Raw genomic sequence first — 18821 nt, forward strand, 5'->3', positions numbered from 1 at the left:
ATATAAGTTCTTATCACATCTTTGAGATATCTCAAAGCGCTTTACAGAATATTCTGTAAAGTGAATTAGAATACATTAGAATATACAGCACAGAAACAGGCCATTCGGCCCAATTGGTCTATGCCGGTGTTTATGCTCCACATGAGCCTCCTTCTGCCCTTCCTCAACTAAGCCTTCAAGCATAACCTTGTATTCCTTTCTCCCTCATCTACCTATTTAGCTTTCCCTTACACACATCTATGCTATTTGCCTCAACAATACCTTGTGGTAACATGTTCCACATTCCCACTACTCTCTGTGTGAAGAAATTTCTTCTGACTTCCCTATTTGATCTATTTATGACTATTTTATATTGATGGCCCCAGGTTTTGGTCTCCCTCACAAGTGAAAACATCTTCCCTGTGTCCACCCTATTAAAGCCTTTCAACATTTTAAAGGCCTCTTATCAGGTCACCTCTTACCCTCTTCTTTTCAAGAGAAGAGTCCAAGCATGTTCAGCCTTTCCTGATAGGTCTCAGTTCTAGGATCATCCTTGTGAATCTGCTTTGCACCCTCTCCAGTGCCTCTATATCACTTCTATAAATGTGGGGAGCAGAATAGCATACAATTCTAGGTGTGGTCTAACCAAGGTTCTATAGAAGTTTACCATAACTTCTCTGCTTTTAATTTCTATGCCTCTAGAAATGAACCCTAATGCCTGGTTTGTAGCTTAGTGGTTAGAGCACGCGCCTCTCAAGGGAGAGACCTAGGTTCAACTCCCGGCAGGGCAAAACCTTAGGCAAGTTTACTTACTCCACACGCCTAAACAATAATCCCTCAAGAAAAAAACAAACAATAATAAATTGGTCACTTCAATCCATGGCTGTTTGTTGAACACTGCTGTGCACAATTGGCTGCCGCGTTTCGCCCACAAATATATAGTCAATTCACTTTACAATTTATTCTGTGAAGCGCTTTGAGACGTCCAGAAGATGTGAAAAGCGCTCTATCAAAATGCAAAGATTATTATTATTTGCTTTTTTTATGGCCTTATTAACCTGCATTGCTACTTTTAGTGAATTGTGTATGTGTACCCCAAGATCCCTTTGCTCCTCTACCCCATTTAGGTTTTTATTTTCCAGGTTGTATGTGACTTCCTTATTCCTTCTACCAAAATATACCACCTCACACTTTTCTACACCAAAATGTACCACCTCACACTTCTCTACAAAATGTGAATTGACTACATCTTGTGTATGAAATATCATGCTAGAATTTCATTGATTTCATGTTTTCCTAAAATTATAGTAATCATTGCCCTAAATATAAATGACTTGTGACTAATGTGTTTGAATGAACAACACTTTTTGTGGAGATGTTGTGATGTGTTAAACCAGATAAAGAAAAGATGAATTTAATTGAGAATTTTATTACAGGACCGGATCATTGATGCAGGCCCAAAAGGAAATTATTCGCGCTTTATGAATCACAGCTGCAAGCCAAACTGTGAAACACAGAAGTGGACAGTGAATGGAGATACTCGAGTTGGACTCTTTGCTTTGTGCGAGATTCTTTCAGGTGAGGAACAGTGTTTGAGATAACAGAGTTAAGTTAGTATCCTGTAAAGTGACACTGAAATGCTTTGCGGCTGATATCTCCAGTGATGGCCAGTTAAAACTTTGAGCGCAAACATTATGCCAAAGCAGATGGTGGAGATTTCACACCAGCAGCCCATCTTTTGACCGCAATTTGGAGTGATGTAGCCGCTGGTAATTATCACATTTTGCTATTTTCACCTGGTGTCTCATTCTGAGTTAACGATTTTACTGCTACTGAAATTGCACACATTCTAGTCCATTTAATCAGTGGATTATTACATAAATTATTTCTGGCACTTTTTTCTACTGGAGATGATTTACTCACAGCAGTTGAAAAAATGCTCATTCCACGTAGCTTCTGTTTGTTTTGCCTGGAACACTCATAGTTGTCAAAGAAATTGTTTCCAACCAGATTTTCATATACAACTTGACCAAACTAGTATCAAGGTAGTAATTTCCTTGAAAAAAGACATTGGAGAAATTCTTCTTGCAGTAAGAGAAATTTCACCCCTAGATGTTTCACCTATCACATATTGTTTGTATATGGAGATTGTACTACATTGAAGAATGAAGAAAATATTACCTAAAAGTAAAACTATCAAAACATTTACAGGTTCTGAGCTGACATTTAACTACCACCTGGAGTGTCTGGGCACTGGAAAGACGGCATGTAAATGCGGAGCTCCAAACTGTAGTGGCTACCTAGGTGTACAACCAAAGGTAGGACATTTATTTCACATTCTGCCATACCGTATTTAGTGCTATTAAACTAGATATCGTACTTTTGTCTAATTAAAATCTTTAAAGCAAAGTTGACCATTTATCATTGGAATTAAATAATACTATAGACAAGTGCACATGAATTAGAATGAAAATTAATTTATTTAATAAGTTCTTTAATTTCAAGAGAAAAAAATATTAATGCATAATGTTTTGGAGTATTTAACAAATTCAGTTATGAATGTGTTCCTTTTATTTTACCGTTATGGTCTCTGGTCAAGAGACGCAGGGGATTTCCCCCAAATCAAACTCATTTAGCTGTCTTCACTGTGGATCAAGATGAATAATATTAATATTTTTGGATAAACCCATTCAGAGCTGGATTAATAAGTTGAAATAGTTGAAGTAGAAATGAATTGAAATTTGAAGTACTTAACCCTAACTTGGAAATGTCAGTTTTCTACTTTGAGATTTGGGGTTGTGTTGTTTGTGTTGTGGAGTCCTGTGGCTCAGTGGTTAGAGCACTCGCTTTGCAAGCGAGAGACCTGAGTTCAATTCCAAGCAGGGCGAAACCTTGGGCAAGTTTCCTTACTCCACACTCCTAATAATAATCCCTCCAAAAACCAAAAACAATAATAAATTGGTCATTTTCAATCTACGACTGTTTGTGGGACATTGCTGTGCGCAATTGGCTGCCGCGTTTGCCCACAAATATACAGTCAATTCACTTTACAGTGTGTTCTGTGAAGCGCTTTGGGACGTCCTCCTGACGTGAAAAGCGCTATATCAAATGCAAGGATTATTATTATTATTATTATTGTACAAAGTATTTTTCATTTTTTATAAAGGAGAGTTCATATCAAACCATGGTTATTGTGGAACAAGATGAATAATATTAATTTAGCATATATTTATTTAGCATATAGGCTGACCCTGGTGTAATGTGCACTGGTTTAGCTTGGGTCTGCTTATAGCACAGGTGCATTGTGGATGACGCTATACCAGAACACTGCACTTTTGGTACTGTTTAATCAGCTTCTTGCACATGGCATACTATGCACAAGAAACACAACTACTTCTTGCAAATAGTGTATGCATACAAATCAAACGTACAAGATAAGTGTTTTTATTTTCATAAATTGACACCATTCAAAGTGCAAAAATAAACTGGGATTGTTTGGCACGCACCCAAGCTAATTCAGTACACACTTGGGGATTGAATACAACATTTTTTACAATTTAATCTCTGAAATGCTTTTTCAAAAATTTTACTCAAGTGTTTTTTCCTCCTACTGTATCTTCAGAATGCACCAACCTCTGCTGATATGAAGAAGAAACCACCAATTCCAAGAAAACGCAAACAACAGTCTGAACTAGTAAAAGACCACGAAGAAGAGTGTTTCCGTTGTGGAGATTCAGGACAATTGGTAATCTGTAAGAAACCAGGATGTCCTAAAGTGTACCATGCTGATTGCCTGAACCTGAACAAACGTCCTGCTGGTGAGTACCTGAACTTATTTCTACAGTAAATGCCACCCATCAGGAGAGCAGCAGTGCTGTATTTTCTATGATGTACATATATACAGCAAGAACATGTTCTACCCATCACTACTTAACAGCCTTGAGGCAGATTTCAAATCTACTAAAATCTCACCCCATGTTATTAGCGAGAGACGATTGTGAGTTTTAAGCATTCCGAGATCTTACTCACTTGAAAGGCGCTCTATAAATGCAGGTTTTTGTTATGTGCATGCACAGAAACAACCAGACTTGTGTCCTGCGAGTATTGGACAGCTCCAATCCTAAAAGAAAAAATAGCTGATTTTGAGTTAATTAGGTGTCTGTCATGTCACTTCCTGTTTTCTGCACATGCCTGTGCAACTTATTCTTAAAGGATAATTTTGTTGTGGAAAATATTATATAAATTTATTTGTTTTACTTTGTAATCTACTAGTCTAACCTACTAAGATATGATGTGGCTTGCAACAGGAAATTTCTTCAAGTCTTTCCTGTCTTATTTTCTCAACAGGTAAATGGGAGTGTCCGTGGCATCAGTGTGATGTGTGTGGGAAGGAGGCAATTTCTTTCTGTGAGCTGTGCCCTAGTTCATTCTGTATGGATCATAGGGAAGGAGCACTCTTCATCTCTAAGCTGGATGGCCGACTCAGCTGTAATGAACACGATCCCTGTGGCCCAATCCCTTTAGAACCTGGAGAAATCAGGGAAATCATGCCATCACCCAACAAACTGGTTTTACACGCCTTGCAACCTTTAGATTCTACACTTATTCGGTGAATGGAGCATCGTCTGTGTTGTGCATTTGGCAGGGGCTTTGTTTAAAAAAAAGTAGAAAGTACTTTCATTTGAATAGAAAATGGTTACTTGACCTGGATGTGAATGTGTGAGTGTACCACTATATGATTGGAGTCAGCTGCAAGATGCATAATATCTGGGTGCTTGTGGGTTACTTGTAGTGAGCAAAGTGGACTTGAAGAGGTACAATATTTAATTACAAGCTCATGTTCCCATTATTTTCAGCACAATAGTACATTAGCACATGCATTCTTGAATCTTGTATGGGATCCACAACTGCCATGAACAGATCCATGCAGAAATTTCAGTTAAACCTCCTGAAAGGCACTTTGTTATTGATGGTCCTTGGTGAACCTAATTAGTGGTGGACTTTTAATGTGACGTGCTATGATGCTCACTTAAAACAGGACCAGCATGTTCATCTAGCATTGCTTCTGGGGTTGAATGCTCGATTTTATTCCACATTTCGAAGAAGCAGACACTCTTTTCAATGATTACCTTGAACTAAGTCCTTGTTCATCAGTTACATAATAGTTGCTAATCATGGTAAATCTTCATTTAAATTTATAAGCAGTTCCCTGAGATGCATCTATGATTGAATATGACTCATGTGAGGAGTGGGGATATACAATGTGTTAGAATGTTGCTACTTCAATTGTTGAATGTAAGTTTAAATCCAGTCCATCTCGCAGCTCGATTGTGTGGGACGAGAATCTGTTGTGCATTAGAATCCAAGCTTAAACGGTTCATATGCAACGAATGAAGACCTGTTTCTACTTAACCTTTAGAGTTGCATGATGCAAATCTAGGCACATAAACTTCTCTAAATTTGCATCCATTTCTGATCTTAGCAGCTACAGGAATAATCTGTTGTCAAATGTAAAAGCAATCTTAATACAAAAGTTTAAACACGTTTGCCAGTAATGTGAAGCCTCATTCAGATGGGGGTACACATACATGTTAGATCCGGAGAAAACTATTTTTTTTAATTGTTGAGTGGGAGAATTAGCTAAGCAATTAGATTCTAACAGTCCTATCATCAAGACTGGATTCTGTCCTGGGAATCAGAGAATCACCCGAGATTATTTGCCAGTTTACACAAGCTGTTGAGTTTCAGTGAGTTGCACTAACTCAGTCTGCTTCAGTGTCCATAGAGCCAAGCCAGTATGTTCATTCACAAATAAAAGAATACTCACTAAAGGCAAGAGTCATTTAACTGTCACTTTTTGCCTTTTTTTTAAAAAAAGGAATGCTTGATGTCAAAATGTATATCAGTATGTATTCTTATGATACAATTTTAGTTTTTATTTCACACTAGTTTTTCAGCTTCATTTTATTATACTCGTAAACAGTGAAGCAAAGGTCTTTCAGCAGGAATGTGACCCTTCCATTTGTCATCTAAACATTTTTGGGGATTCTAATGTATTGGTAACAAATTGCTTGTTCATCAGTACAATAGGTTTCCATAGATCTGCCAAGCCTTTCTGATTCAAACTAGTGTCTTCGTGTTTATTAAGTGTGTTGCCAACAAAATTATAATGACACCATGACTTTGGATTCTGACAACTTGCAACATTGTGGAAATATTATTGGCATGCTTATTTTATTAAGATTGTGGCAAGACTGCACTATTTCCCAGGAGTGAAAAATTGAAGCAAGAGTGGAGAACTGCCATTACTTTCACCTTCTCTTCTCCACCTCCACTGGCAATGTAGCCTGTGGAGGTGAAAAACGTATGAGCTGCCCAGCATTTAACAAATTATAAGTTCTTTACAAGTGTTTCCTATAGAGATCTGCAGAGTAGTCCAATACGTATCTCGACCTCACAAACTGAAGTTTGCAATAGTATTTGCAGTCAATTCAAACTTAATATTGGGGTAAGTCATCGGCTCATCAGAACACTATAGATTTTTTTAAAAAGTGGCATTTATCCCTCTCTACAGAGTTAATGGAAACCTGATACTGTACTAAATGATTAAGAATGATTACTGATTTCAAATAAGTTATCTGCTCTCCTCATCATAGGCAAAGCTTCATGTTCAGCCGCATCAAAAAGGCGGTTTTGTGATTTTTCTAATAGTGCATTGCACTTTGTGAAGTATTTACAAAGTAAATCATTGTGAAAAAAGTAGCAGTGCAAAAGCACTTCCCGAAAGAACGTTAATTTGATTTTTTAAATTATAGTGTGTCAGTGCTTGATTCAGCTGCAAGTTGGGAGATATACTTTGGTTCAAAATTTAGCCTTCTTTGAAAGGTTCTAATTTTTTTTAAATTCTAACTTAGAATTGCCACTTTTGTCTAAACAGGGTAGTGGAACAAATCATGATTGCTTCATAACTCATGTCAACAAAATGCAACTCTGGCAATAGCAGATATACTTTCAAAGACGTTTCCACTTTCTTAAAATTCTATTTGTCATGTGTGTATTCCCTGCTCCTGCAAGCCTTGTTGTTAGGTCTACTGCCTGCACTCAACAAGCCTAAAGCTTTTAGAATTCCCTTTTAATTTTTAGTGATATTCTGTTATTTTTATATATTTTTGTACTTTATATGTGGCACCAGTCATATCTGCCACTAAAGCATTAAAACTGATGCATAAAAAATATCAGACCAATGCTACATTATCTACACACAATACATTTATAGTTCTGTGTGTTTTTATTCATCACCTCAGTTTATGTTGCATCATGGGAAGAGGATAAGAAGAAATCCAGCTTTTAAAAATACATTTATATATATAGATTTATAGTCTATCACTATTTATCAGAAGCAGGTCATTTTGGTGCTTCTAAAGTAAGAAAGGATTAGAAATTCATAGGGGGCGACATTGGAAGACTATCATTGTGATGAACCCTTAATAGCTAATTTGGAAATAGAATTAGGCATGTAACTAAGTTATAACTCCTTCTGGTTGGATCCTAAATAAAGGTATTCATGTTCTGAAGATCATTTCTGAAAATCAAATTCTAGTTCCGAAAGAGATTGATGTTTTGAAGGATGTATAATCAAATACTGGGGAACATTACCTTCAATCCTGGAATATCATGCTGAGGAATATACTGGATCCAAGGTTAGATGTAATCCCTTAAGAGTTTCAGAGAGAGAGAATTCAGAAATGTTACTTAGGATCAGTTCTAAAGCAATAATGGGCAGTAACGTCCTGGTACTTGTAGACTTTGGGGTTTGTGGTCCAGTGAGTTAAATCATTTTTGAACAAACCATGTCATTTGTAGTTTTATGAGGAATTAATTGACAGAAAGACCAATTTGCTGCACAGAAATGGGAATAATAGAATTTAAGTCCTGTTGCACATATTTAGGAGCCCATTACAATTTTGCTATTTTGTCAACTGTGATGCAGTTGAAGCTATTTATTTCACTAAGAGCTTTGAGTAAATTTGGAAGAGTCTGTGACCATACAGACTTTATCATTCTTATCACCAGTAATACTATAGGAAGTGTAAAGCTGTGCCAGAATTACCCACAGGCAAACCTGCTACAGCTACACAGTATAGACATAAGCAAGCTTTATTTCTTCCACATTTCTCCTTTCCATGCTGATTTACACAAATTCACAAATCAGTGAACTGGAGACTAATAAAAGTAATTTGGTGCCTTTTTGTTGAAATTAAAGAAAATTCTGTGAAAGGCGCTATACAAATGTGATTTGTTGATAAAATTAAATGGAGAATTCAGTTGAAGTGGCTTTTATTTTCCCTCCCTCACAAAATTCTGTAGAATTAAATGATACGCTTGTAATGTTTCTTGTAAAAAAAATTGGAGGTGGACATTTTGGAAGATTTTTTTCCCCTTAAATGGAAATTAGTCTGGAAATTAACATATCTATATGGATGCAGAATTGCACAAAAACAAGGTTTCCAGTGGGTCAGTAAATTGAATATTTTAAGGACCACAGAGGCAACTTGCGAATGGCATCAATATTTTAAAATGAAATTCAGTAATATTATCTTGCATTATCATGGCCCTACTCTGACCCAGAATTCAACTCTCGAAATGTCTTTTACTTACTGTGTTTTTTCCATTCTGTCCTGATTTAAGATTTACTACTTGTGAAGTAATTGGTTAGGTGAAAATTTTGCGAGCTTATATTCACAAACTGAAAGTCACAATTCATGCAACAAATCACATTTGAAAATATCTCTTCCTCCTTTGTTGTCAATGCTGAATGTTTGCTGAGGTAATGCTTCATAGGTGCAATGTCTTCATTGCCTAAAACTAGGCATTCATCCTTGAGTGTGTCTAAAGTCAGCACACTTTGCATTAAAGCTGAGCTTGTTGATGTTCTTGCCCAGCCCCCACACAAGGTCTTTAAGCAAAAGGAAACCTGCTTTTTTGTGGTATTCATTACCAACTGGGAATCAAACTTAATCTATAGCTTATTTCTACTCTCGACAGTACCTGATATGGCCATGCAGGATTACCGAAACAGAGTATCTCTCCCAGTACTTCACAAAAGTAAAATTCTCTCTCCCTGACATTTCATTAGTACTCAGTTAGTAGATCGGTTTTATTCAATGAAGTCACATCACTGACTGTAAAAAGGCTATTCAAACATAATGTAATTTCTTTCCAAATTCAGTAATATAATGGGAAATACTGTTAGTTTCATTTAGAAATATTTTTTAGTGGACATTTATTGGTAGCTTTGTAGAGTACAAAGCACAGAAATTAGAAACTGAAATGATTATTAAACATGATTAGAACTACTTTATGTTCACAAACATTGATTATTATCAATGTTTAATCATTGAAAAGGTTGGATGATGTGAAATCATGTTTATAACATGATCTTATAAGATATAAAATCGTTTTTATGCAGTTACTCAATGAGTCAAACAATGTGATATTTCATATATAATAGGGTTGACAAGTCATAAATGATGTGTATTATACTGAAAGCAATGCAATAGCAGAAAGTATTTTAGAAAATGTTTAGAGAGTTAACAAGAAATGTAGCAATTTTCACTGTGCATTGGAGAGGCTTGTTTCATGGTCAGAAGGTTGTGAGTTAAAGCCCAATGTTGCACCTTAAAATCATAGATTAAGCCGTACTAGGGGAAAAGCTGTATTATGCGAGCTGTGTTTCAGGTGACATGTTAAACAGAAGTTCCATCTACTCATTCTTCAGATTGATGATAAAGATCCTATGAGATAATTCGAAAAGAGAAGGGAGATTTTCCTAATTGCCAGCAATTTTCCACTTTAATTGGTCATTCACCTCATAGCTATCTTCCTGTCATAAGTGGCTACCATGGTTGCCTATAAAGTCACTACACTTGAAGTGTTATGAATTTTTTAAAAATCTTTAATGTACTTGTATCTATAGGTTGTTTTATTATAATTTAATTCAAAATCAGAAATAATTATCCAATGTGAATTGTAATGATTTTTCAGAATCAAAAAGCGATGTAAAGAGATTTGTTTGAATTGGAATGCATAACAGCACAACAGCAAAATAGTCAACTTTGAGGTATATCAAGGTGAATGTGTAACAATATCTGCCTTACGTTTAACCAAATTTTTGATTCATCCCTCTGGTGTAAGATTTTTATTTTGATAATTGAAACTGAATTCAAACTAAATTCATATACTAGTGTGAACCATATTGTCACACAGATACATACAGAGTCATTTGACATCAAACCGAACTGAGTTAAGGAAATTACTTTTCTATTTTCATAAAGAGTACAAATCTGAGTTTAAACCAGTTTAGGCTCAATGGACCAAATCAGCTCCTGCTAAGTTGCATCTCCACAAGTATATAATTCTAATGCTTTCTGTACAGTTGTTTCAGTCTTAAGTTTAATATTTCTTATATAGTTCTTTTCCCTTTTTGAAGATTGTTTTTCCTTTTTTTCTTTAATGGGCACATGGTTTTACAGGTGTTGATCACCCTCTAGTGGCCATTGCTTGAGTCTGAGTGTTAAAATGTGTCAGCAAATGTTCACCTGCAGTTGAGCATCACACCAGAGTCCATTCCTGACTCTTAACTGGCATTTACACACACATGAGCTGACTCACTTCATCCACAGGGATCACTGAGTAACAGACTATGGGATCATTTCTTAAAATTCATCGACTCAAACATGAGCACATTTTGTGCAACTGAAAAGATATTAAAATGAGAATGGAGTAAAATACAGGTATCTTAACATGTGGAACTGACAGGTTTGAATGTTGGGAATGGTTTGGTGCTTTTCAGGCGAGCTTGTTGCATCATTTGGTGGATACATTTTTGAGGTTATCATTTCTTCCACATTAGCATGACTTCCTATCCACAACAAATTTGGTATCTTGAAAAAGATTTAAACTGTAGCAACTTGCTATTTTTGAATAAACTTCAAAAGGTTATTTTTGGTGACCCTTTATAATAAGTAGAAAAACTGCCTTTTGGAATTGGTGCAACAGTGAACACTATTGTGACTTCTTAGAAACTATTTTGATTGTTTAAAATATTTATAAAATGAGCAAAAGTGACACCTGTCCAAGATTGCAAATTGTAATAGAATCAGTTAACCTTAAAACCATTTCACCAGGTTTACATATAATAAAGGGCAACACGCATGGCAAAGCTTTGGCTCTTAAAGCACCCTGGACCAAATCTTTCACTTGAGGATTGGAAACTGTTTTGCTCAGCTGACAAAGTACACTGAAGTGGATGAATGCTTTGGTAGGAGAAAATCTTAAGCTTAAAGTTTATCTTTACTAATAGAGGCATTTGCTTTCATCATACTGTGAATTACTGGAATGTGGAGAAAAGGTTATGGTTATAGAACAGAATATTACCTAAATATGTACAATTTCCAATATTGTGGATATTTAATTGATGGCAACATGGGGTTAGGAACTGTCCCATTATAAATCTAAAGACACTGGACTTCAAGAAAATGATATAGTAGATTGAAAGATCATTTGGCTCAAACTACTGTCTTTTTCAGAATGCAGTCTTATGAGCTGCAACATCTGTGCATCTTGCTCATTTACAGTCTATTTGGGCTGTAGAATAACTAATGCTCAGTATACATTTAGTAATTGTTGCTTTATTGTGACTGTATGGCTTTGTAGTCGAGTTTTACAAGTTTGCCTTTTAGGCCTGTTTTAAAGGCCAAAAAGTTTCTAATGGGCAAGGCATCTCTTCCCCCCCCCCCCCACACACACCTTTTAAGATGCCTTGCCAGAAATATTAAACCAAATCATGTTCCATAGTAAGGGATGTTTGCAGTAGTTCAATAACTGTTGATGAGAAAGGCTGTTCTGTGAAACAAGACCAAAATAATGTAGAACTTCTGTACCTGTACATGGCAAAAATTCAGTCAGAAAATAAAGGTTACATTTACTGAATCTCCAGCAGTGCATTGAGTGCCTACTTTTTTTATGAACAGCACACGAGCACTGTTGTAATCCCCAATGAGTGTATAGTGCAGGAGCACCTAGAATTGGAGAAGGGAAAGAGGTTGGTAATTTAAACTGAAGTGGTATGGCAACATAGCCGAGTATTATATAATAGTAATAATAATCTTTACATTTGACATAGCACCTTTTCATGTCATTGAGATGTCTCAAAGTGCTTCATAGAATATATTGCAAAATGTATTGATTGTCCACTTTATTTTGTGAGCAAAACACGGCAGCCAATTGCCTACAGCAGTATTCTACAAAGTCATGGATTTAGTAACCACATTTTATTTTTGAGAGGATCATTAACCCTAGAAAGCGACCTGCCACTCAACCTTGTTCTTACCTACTGTTGAACACTTCCTAATAGTTTCAACAATGGATGGTATTGGCGATTGATGCTGTGGTTTAATGGGAGGTCACTGTACAAACCTCTTAACTGATCTTTCTAGTGTAGGCTAATAAGTGCAGGGAATTACAATACTCACAAACCCTCCAACCATACACTTTCCACCAATAGCAGTCAGGAGTGGAAATCCTAGCAATATTTTTCCCCAGTCCCACAGCTCAGCAGAGGACAGATTGAATACAAAACCTGATTGCAGGGTTCAGTATTAAACAACCAAAACTCCCACCAGACATTGGCAAGCAAATAGACCGTTCTCTCACTCAAATGCAATAAACACTCCCAAGTCTTGACAGAATTAAAATAAAAATTCACGACACTGAACACTTCATTACATTCAATTATATTTTCCATTAAAACCAAAACAGAATTCTCCCAACAAAAGTCCAAATGATCAGTATAAATACAGATGGTAGTGTTTTTACATCTGGTAACTAGATTATAATTAACCAGCTCAATTGGTTGATTCATAGAACCAATGCATTACAAGCTATATCAGCTCCAGTGCAATACCTTGTGTTTCCATGATGCACTGCAGTCTTTTGCACATGCAATTTTTTTTAAAAAGCACCTTTATTCAGAGGTACAGTTTCTGTAGTGGAAACCAGTCCGGTGTTACTCCTACAAAGTGCAGACGTCAACTGCAAACATGAATTACCATCATGTAAAATAAAAGTACAAAATCCATGTTCCTTTTGGAAGGAAGGAACATGGATTTTGTACTTTTATTTTACATGATGGTGACTGATCCCAGCTCATGTTTTCCGTAATTCATAACAGATGCATTCACTGCAATAATTGCAGAATAATTGCACAAATACATTCATCCAGCAAGTACCTCGCTCATTTATAGTCATCTTGATATATTTCCAGTGCATTTGACAGATTGTTTTGCTTGTTGAAAGAACTCTAAACTTTGAAATAGTTGTTTCTTATAATATCTGGTTAGAATTTGATAACCAAAGGAGCTGATAACTTCAGGTTCTAACTTAAGATCAGCTAAATAGGTTTTTACTTAAGATCAGCTTCATCAACCATGAATCGGATACCAGTGGAAACTGACTATGACAAAGTTGAGAGTGATTAAGTAGACACACATAAGGCTGCTATAGACTGGAAGATCTAGTCACAGCATCAAACACTGGAAAGTGAGAGGGAGATTTTATATCAGAAGACAACTGAAACATTTGCAGCAGTAACATCAACTCATCACCAACTTCAGATGATGCACGGAGGTAGGTGTAGTCCAAGGGAACTTATTCTATGCAGCAATCAACTGCCCCAAGGTCAAAAGCATTTTCCAATGTGTAACTGCACATTGCTATCTCTTTTTCCAGTCAGTGATAATGAATTGCTGAATAACAGTGTAGCAACAATATGGAAGCAAATTTCCTTTAAACATTTTTAAATCATTCTCAGGAGATCAAGAGGAATGGAATTCAATTCTCAATCCGGTCTGAAATCTATTTTCTCTTACACAGGAAAGAAGCCTATGTTGGACAAAGGGGTGGAACTAGAAATGGCAACACCAACAGAGTAGAGTGTACATGTGCTGGAGCCTCCAAAAGCAACTACTGTAAAAATAGTGTGGCAATTTCAGTGTATTAAAACTGTGTTGCATTTTTCATTCATTTTCTTTCTTGCACTCTCAACTCCATTCACCTTCTTTCTGTCACCTGTAATACATCCACTCAGTACACTCAAGTCACCATAGTAACTTGGCAGAAATGTCAATTTTAAATGAGCATTGGCATTCAGATAGTGGCAAGCCATCAGCTAACCACTGCATTCACCATGTAGCTCTATACCAGGGATGGAAACAGTTTGTCAGTCAACAAAATAAATGTTCTTGATTGAACATTTCCTGATTGATGCCTAAGTCTAGGTAATTATGATATAAAACATACTCATCTAGACTAGCGCGAATGTTTGGCCAACACTGCTCTAAACACTTCAAGTTTTATTGATTTGGATTACATTTGTTCCTGCAAACATTACAATGAATGCAGAAGGTATCAATCACGAGTGAACCTTGTCCTTGGAAAACAGCCTTGGGTCTGGTCTATCATCACTGGGAGTTCATCAAGGACACCTTTTTTAAAAACAGATTAAGTTAACTTAAATAAAATAACCCATCAACATCGTTCAAAATGCTGTGCAAAACGCCTAGTATCTCCAAGAGCTGATCCCAGGAGCTGGATTTCAACTTGTTATACAGCGGTGCAGTTCAGAATCTTACACAAATATTCATGATGATTTTTCTTTTCGACAGCTGCAGTACAAGAAAAGCACAAACTCTATCTGTGGCAATACAATGCTCCAAATGTGAACAAATTTGAGTTTCTTTAAGGTGCTAATGGAATCAGGTTCATTTGTGGTTCAAAACTATTACAAAACCAGCATTGTCCCCACTAAATGGACACTATAGCAACATTGCTCCATGTACAATGCAGCTGCCATCCTGGGCACACCTACGATCCTGACATCCTTTGGTTAGTGACAATCAGTGCTATTCTATTCAGCGGGCACAATTCCTGAGAAATGGATTGGAAAGAATCCCTTCCTGGCTTCCGTTAACAAGGGCTCAGAATGCAAGCTGACATTCTGTTTGAAAGCACTCAGAACAGATTCAGGTACCAAACCAGCACAACAGAGCAGTGTGTTCTTCTAAACCAGCTGCCGAGTATCAGGCATCAAACTAAGTGCGCAGGCAACATTCAGGCTAAGCAGTGATACCACCTACTGGGAAGGTTAACAAAACCATTTGTTTTAAAACTGTGACAAAGGCGTAGCTGGTATATTCTGGGTAAGACATCTCTGCTTGGCTCAGAGAATATTCCTGGCCTCGCTGCCGCTTCTAAATGTGAAATGAAGGCAAAAAAATGAATAATTTTCACAAAATCCAAATTAAAGGCAAAAGATGATGTTGATCATGCAGAAAACCTCGACAATAGTCTAAAAAATAAAACAAATAGCAGAAATATAACAGTGCATCGGGGTCTGGCTAGATTTCACAGCCTGTCCGGAGATGTGCTGATAGTGGTAACCCAGCAGCGAAAAAAAAGTCACTTCAATCCAAGGACAGGTCACTCGGAGACCTCAACATCCACATTAGCTGTTCCAACTCACACAGATCGATGACACGACATTCCTGCCACCTTGTGAGGAAGGCGTTTCAGTCCAGTTGTGTAAAAATATTCTTAAAATTCCATCCAATATAATTCCATCCCGGCAGCTTGGTTATTGGTGACAACAGCTGAACAAATAGGATTTCTTTTTCTCAGTCAGATTCACACCTTTATCTTCTAAAAGCAAACAACAGTTAGAACCTGTAACTCAATGAGCGCACCATTGTACCACAACCCTGGACCCTACAACACCTGCTAAGAAACCAATTCCATCCATTTACCTGTCATCACCTGGAATGCCGTTACATTCACATAATCCTCTGCCACCACCTGGAAGAGTTCATCTGTAATGAGAGCAATGGGATCAGATCATTATTTGAAGATTTCTGGAGACACCATCACACTCGCCCATTTCCTATGTAGGAGTGCACAGGACCAGAAGACATTATTTACCAGTCAATGTTTGCTAGTGACATATATCATGGATTTACAGATATTGGTATCACAGTACACATAGTGTGAGCAGCCCTGAGACAGAGAGAAGGTGGAATCTCACCAACATTTTGGCCAGTCTTACTGGAGGTTTCAAACAACTTGGCTTTGATCTCTGAAAAATAAATGACAAAGAGCGTGTTTAACACAGAAGTGAAAAGCCAAAGTCACCCAGACCACAAGCTTCTACAGGAACAAGCTCTAGGTTATGACCACAGAACTTGCCATCCTTGCAGCATATGAAGGAATGTGGCAATTAGAGCTTACTATACACTAGCACTAATGTAGAGTTGCATCACATGTCTCGTGAAATTAACCTTCTTACCAGAGGAGCAGTGGAATATTTGGATGGATTCTGAGGTGAACAAGTCACAGACTTGCCATCACCTGACGGATGCTCCAACAAAGGGAATAACATTTAAATACAGTTCACTACAGATGGAATTCATTTCATGTCATAGTGACTTGCTCAGCTCCAAAGTTTAATCAAGAATGCAAAACGTGCAAAGGTTCAGTGCACAACTCCTCTGCAGAGAGAATCTCTGGTCTAGTTTTCATTTGGCCAGCCGGGTGTCTAACAGGTGTGGAAACCCAGCAACATGCTTGAAAATATCCAAAGCAGACATAGTTCCATGCATGCCACCTACAAACAGAAATGAGTCTGGTCTGAATTACCCAATTTCTGCCACAGCTCGCTGGACAGGTGCCACAATCACTATCAGTAAAGAAAGTTCTGAGTTGCTCTGACCCAGTAGTTTTACACCATGGTATCCAACAGGCCTCACCGTCTGTGTAATCCTGAACATCGTGGTAATCGACCTGACGCAAACTGCGATCACTCTGTACAAGGTCACTCTTTGTTCCACACAAATAGATTTTACAGTGCTGTAGAAGAGAAGGATCTGTAACCCACAGTTCAAATTCCAAACCCCAGCCTACAACCCATTGTGCAAGTGCACTACTTCAGCCCACAACCCAGTGTAAATCCACTTCCCTGTAATGCAGGGCGTAAATCTACTACTTGTTTGTCCAGCAGGGCAGGGTCACCTGTACAACAGCAAGAATTAACTGTTTATTCAGAGAAGATAACAGACAAAACCAATCACTGGTTTCTGCACCAAGAATCACCTCTTCGCAGCTCTGGACTTCATTCACCCAGAATTTAGCTCTTGCAAAACTGCTGCTGTCAGTCAGATCTGGAAGAGATAAAGATTATTACATGATGCTAGAAAGTGATGTTAGTTCCCCCGACTGCCGATTCAGGTGAAGGGGCAGGTACAATCAAAAACATTGGTGTTTCAGTGGACTTTTGGTGGACTTAAAGATATTTGTGTGTGTGTGTATGTAGGGAGGAAGGAGCAGAGGGAGGATATTCCAGTGGCTGGTGGCATACACTGAGTTAACCAAGTGAAATTAGCAGAAGATCGGGAGGTGCTAGGAAGCAAACAAATTTAGGTGAGGACATTGAAGTTGATCTGTTGGGAGGGAGGCAGACTCACGGGGGTGATGGGCATGTAGAGTTTTGTATGAGCCAGAGCTTGTGTAGGTGTTGGAATGTAGGAGACCATTGAGGAATGTGGTCATAACACACAGCACAAACTCTCTTACCAAAGCACACGACAGCAGCCCGGGCACCTCGGTAGTAGATTCTACTCATGGACTCGTAGCGTTCTGACCCTGCGGTGTCCTAATAGAACAACAGAACTAACTTAAAAAAAGCTACAATACCCAGCGGGCTACAATATGGGAACCCCAGAAAATTGTTCCACCCTATTGCTGGCCCAGTTGAAAAACAGCCATAAAAACACAACTCACCCAGATGCCAAGTGTGATCGCTTTCTCGCCAACATGAATGAGTTTGGCTACAAATGCAGCGCCAATGGTCTGAAACAATAAGCATAGGGGCAGCGGGTTAAATAGGGGTCTGGTCAGAGGCAACCTCCTGCAAAGTGCAGATTAGTTCAGTTTGTCAAATAATAATAATCCTTGCATTTGATATAGTGCTTTTCACGTCTTCTAGACGTCTCAAATATCACGACACAGAATATACTGTAAAGTGAATTGACTATATTTGTGAGCGAAACGTGCAGCCAGTTGCACACAGCAGCGTCCTACAAACAGTCGTGGATTGAGTGACCAAATTATTTTTTTGTTTGTTTTTTTAGGGAAGCAGCAGCTGTTGGGAATTGTACTCACGTTCTGATAGGGTCCATTGAGAAACCGATTGTGAACGTATCTCTCCACCAGGCTGGTCTTCCCTACAAACTCCTTCCCCAGCATCACCACCTTCACATCCACGCGCTGCCCGCTCATTCTCGCAACCACTGGCGTCCCAAGTCCGCCGTTAGGTGCAGTATACAGAGGCTATTCACAGCAGTTAAACACGTGAGCTACAAAAAGGACAAGTAACAAGCAGTTAATGCGATGCAGAGCAACTCACCAGCAGCCACAACAATGGAATTAACACCAATCCACTTTCCTGCCAGTCACAGAAGTATTACTAATTAACACACATTACCACGCAATGCAAGGTTTTTTTTGTTAAAAGACAACTTTCTCCATTCTGCAAATAAGGTTGTCTTTTTACATATTAAGAGCAAATCTCACTCGAGGCCCCAGAGAGAACTACTTTCTTTATGACAGACAGAAATAAACAATGAAAATTACTCAGCTTTTCACCACCTCACTCAGAAGTGAGGAATTGTTTCAAGGGGCTTCTGGAAATAGAATTGTATAAAATTAATCATTTTAAGAATATTATCCCAAACTAC

The 18821-nt window shown here is 37.8% G+C and overlaps 2 protein-coding genes across 7 annotated transcripts in view; one reads left to right on the top strand and one right to left on the bottom strand.

The window, feature by feature from the left end:
• LOC103189717 (histone-lysine N-methyltransferase, H3 lysine-36 specific) overlaps positions 1–5810 on the top strand; it is an 18292-nt gene extending 12482 nt beyond the window's left edge. Inside the window, exons 10-13 of the mRNA XM_007910214.2 lie at positions 1416–1557; positions 2191–2297; positions 3602–3797; positions 4327–5810. Of these exons, the coding sequence (XP_007908405.2) occupies positions 1416–1557; positions 2191–2297; positions 3602–3797; positions 4327–4592 (711 nt within the window). The 3' untranslated portion in view covers positions 4593–5810. The remainder of the gene's footprint in view (positions 1–1415; positions 1558–2190; positions 2298–3601; positions 3798–4326) is intronic.
• The window catches only part of rab24 (RAB24, member RAS oncogene family), a 24353-nt gene extending 5802 nt beyond the window's left edge, over positions 1–18551 (bottom strand). Inside the window, exons 1-8 of one of the 6 annotated variants that reach the window (XM_042339941.1) lie at positions 18247–18551; positions 17866–17934; positions 17659–17737; positions 17179–17246; positions 16836–16935; positions 16115–16165; positions 15840–15902; positions 12758–14522 (exon numbers count right to left, since the gene is read on the bottom strand). In XM_042339941.1, the coding sequence (XP_042195875.1) occupies positions 14446–14522; positions 15840–15902; positions 16115–16165; positions 16836–16935; positions 17179–17246; positions 17659–17737; positions 17866–17934; positions 18247–18363 (624 nt within the window). In that variant the 5' untranslated portion in view covers positions 18364–18551 and the 3' untranslated portion in view covers positions 12758–14445. Of the gene's footprint in view, positions 1–12757; positions 15736–15839; positions 15903–16114; positions 16166–16835; positions 16936–17178; positions 17247–17658; positions 17738–17865; positions 17935–18246 lie in introns of those variants that run through there. The other 5 variants (XM_007910204.2, XM_042339943.1, XM_007910206.2 and 2 more) reach the window with 5 other exon arrangements.
• Between the last annotated feature and the right edge of the window lie 270 nt (positions 18552–18821).

This window comes from Callorhinchus milii, unplaced genomic scaffold, assembly GCF_018977255.1.
Source record: "Callorhinchus milii isolate IMCB2004 unplaced genomic scaffold, IMCB_Cmil_1.0 Scaffold13, whole genome shotgun sequence".
NCBI classification, from domain to species: domain Eukaryota; kingdom Metazoa; phylum Chordata; class Chondrichthyes; order Chimaeriformes; family Callorhinchidae; genus Callorhinchus; species Callorhinchus milii.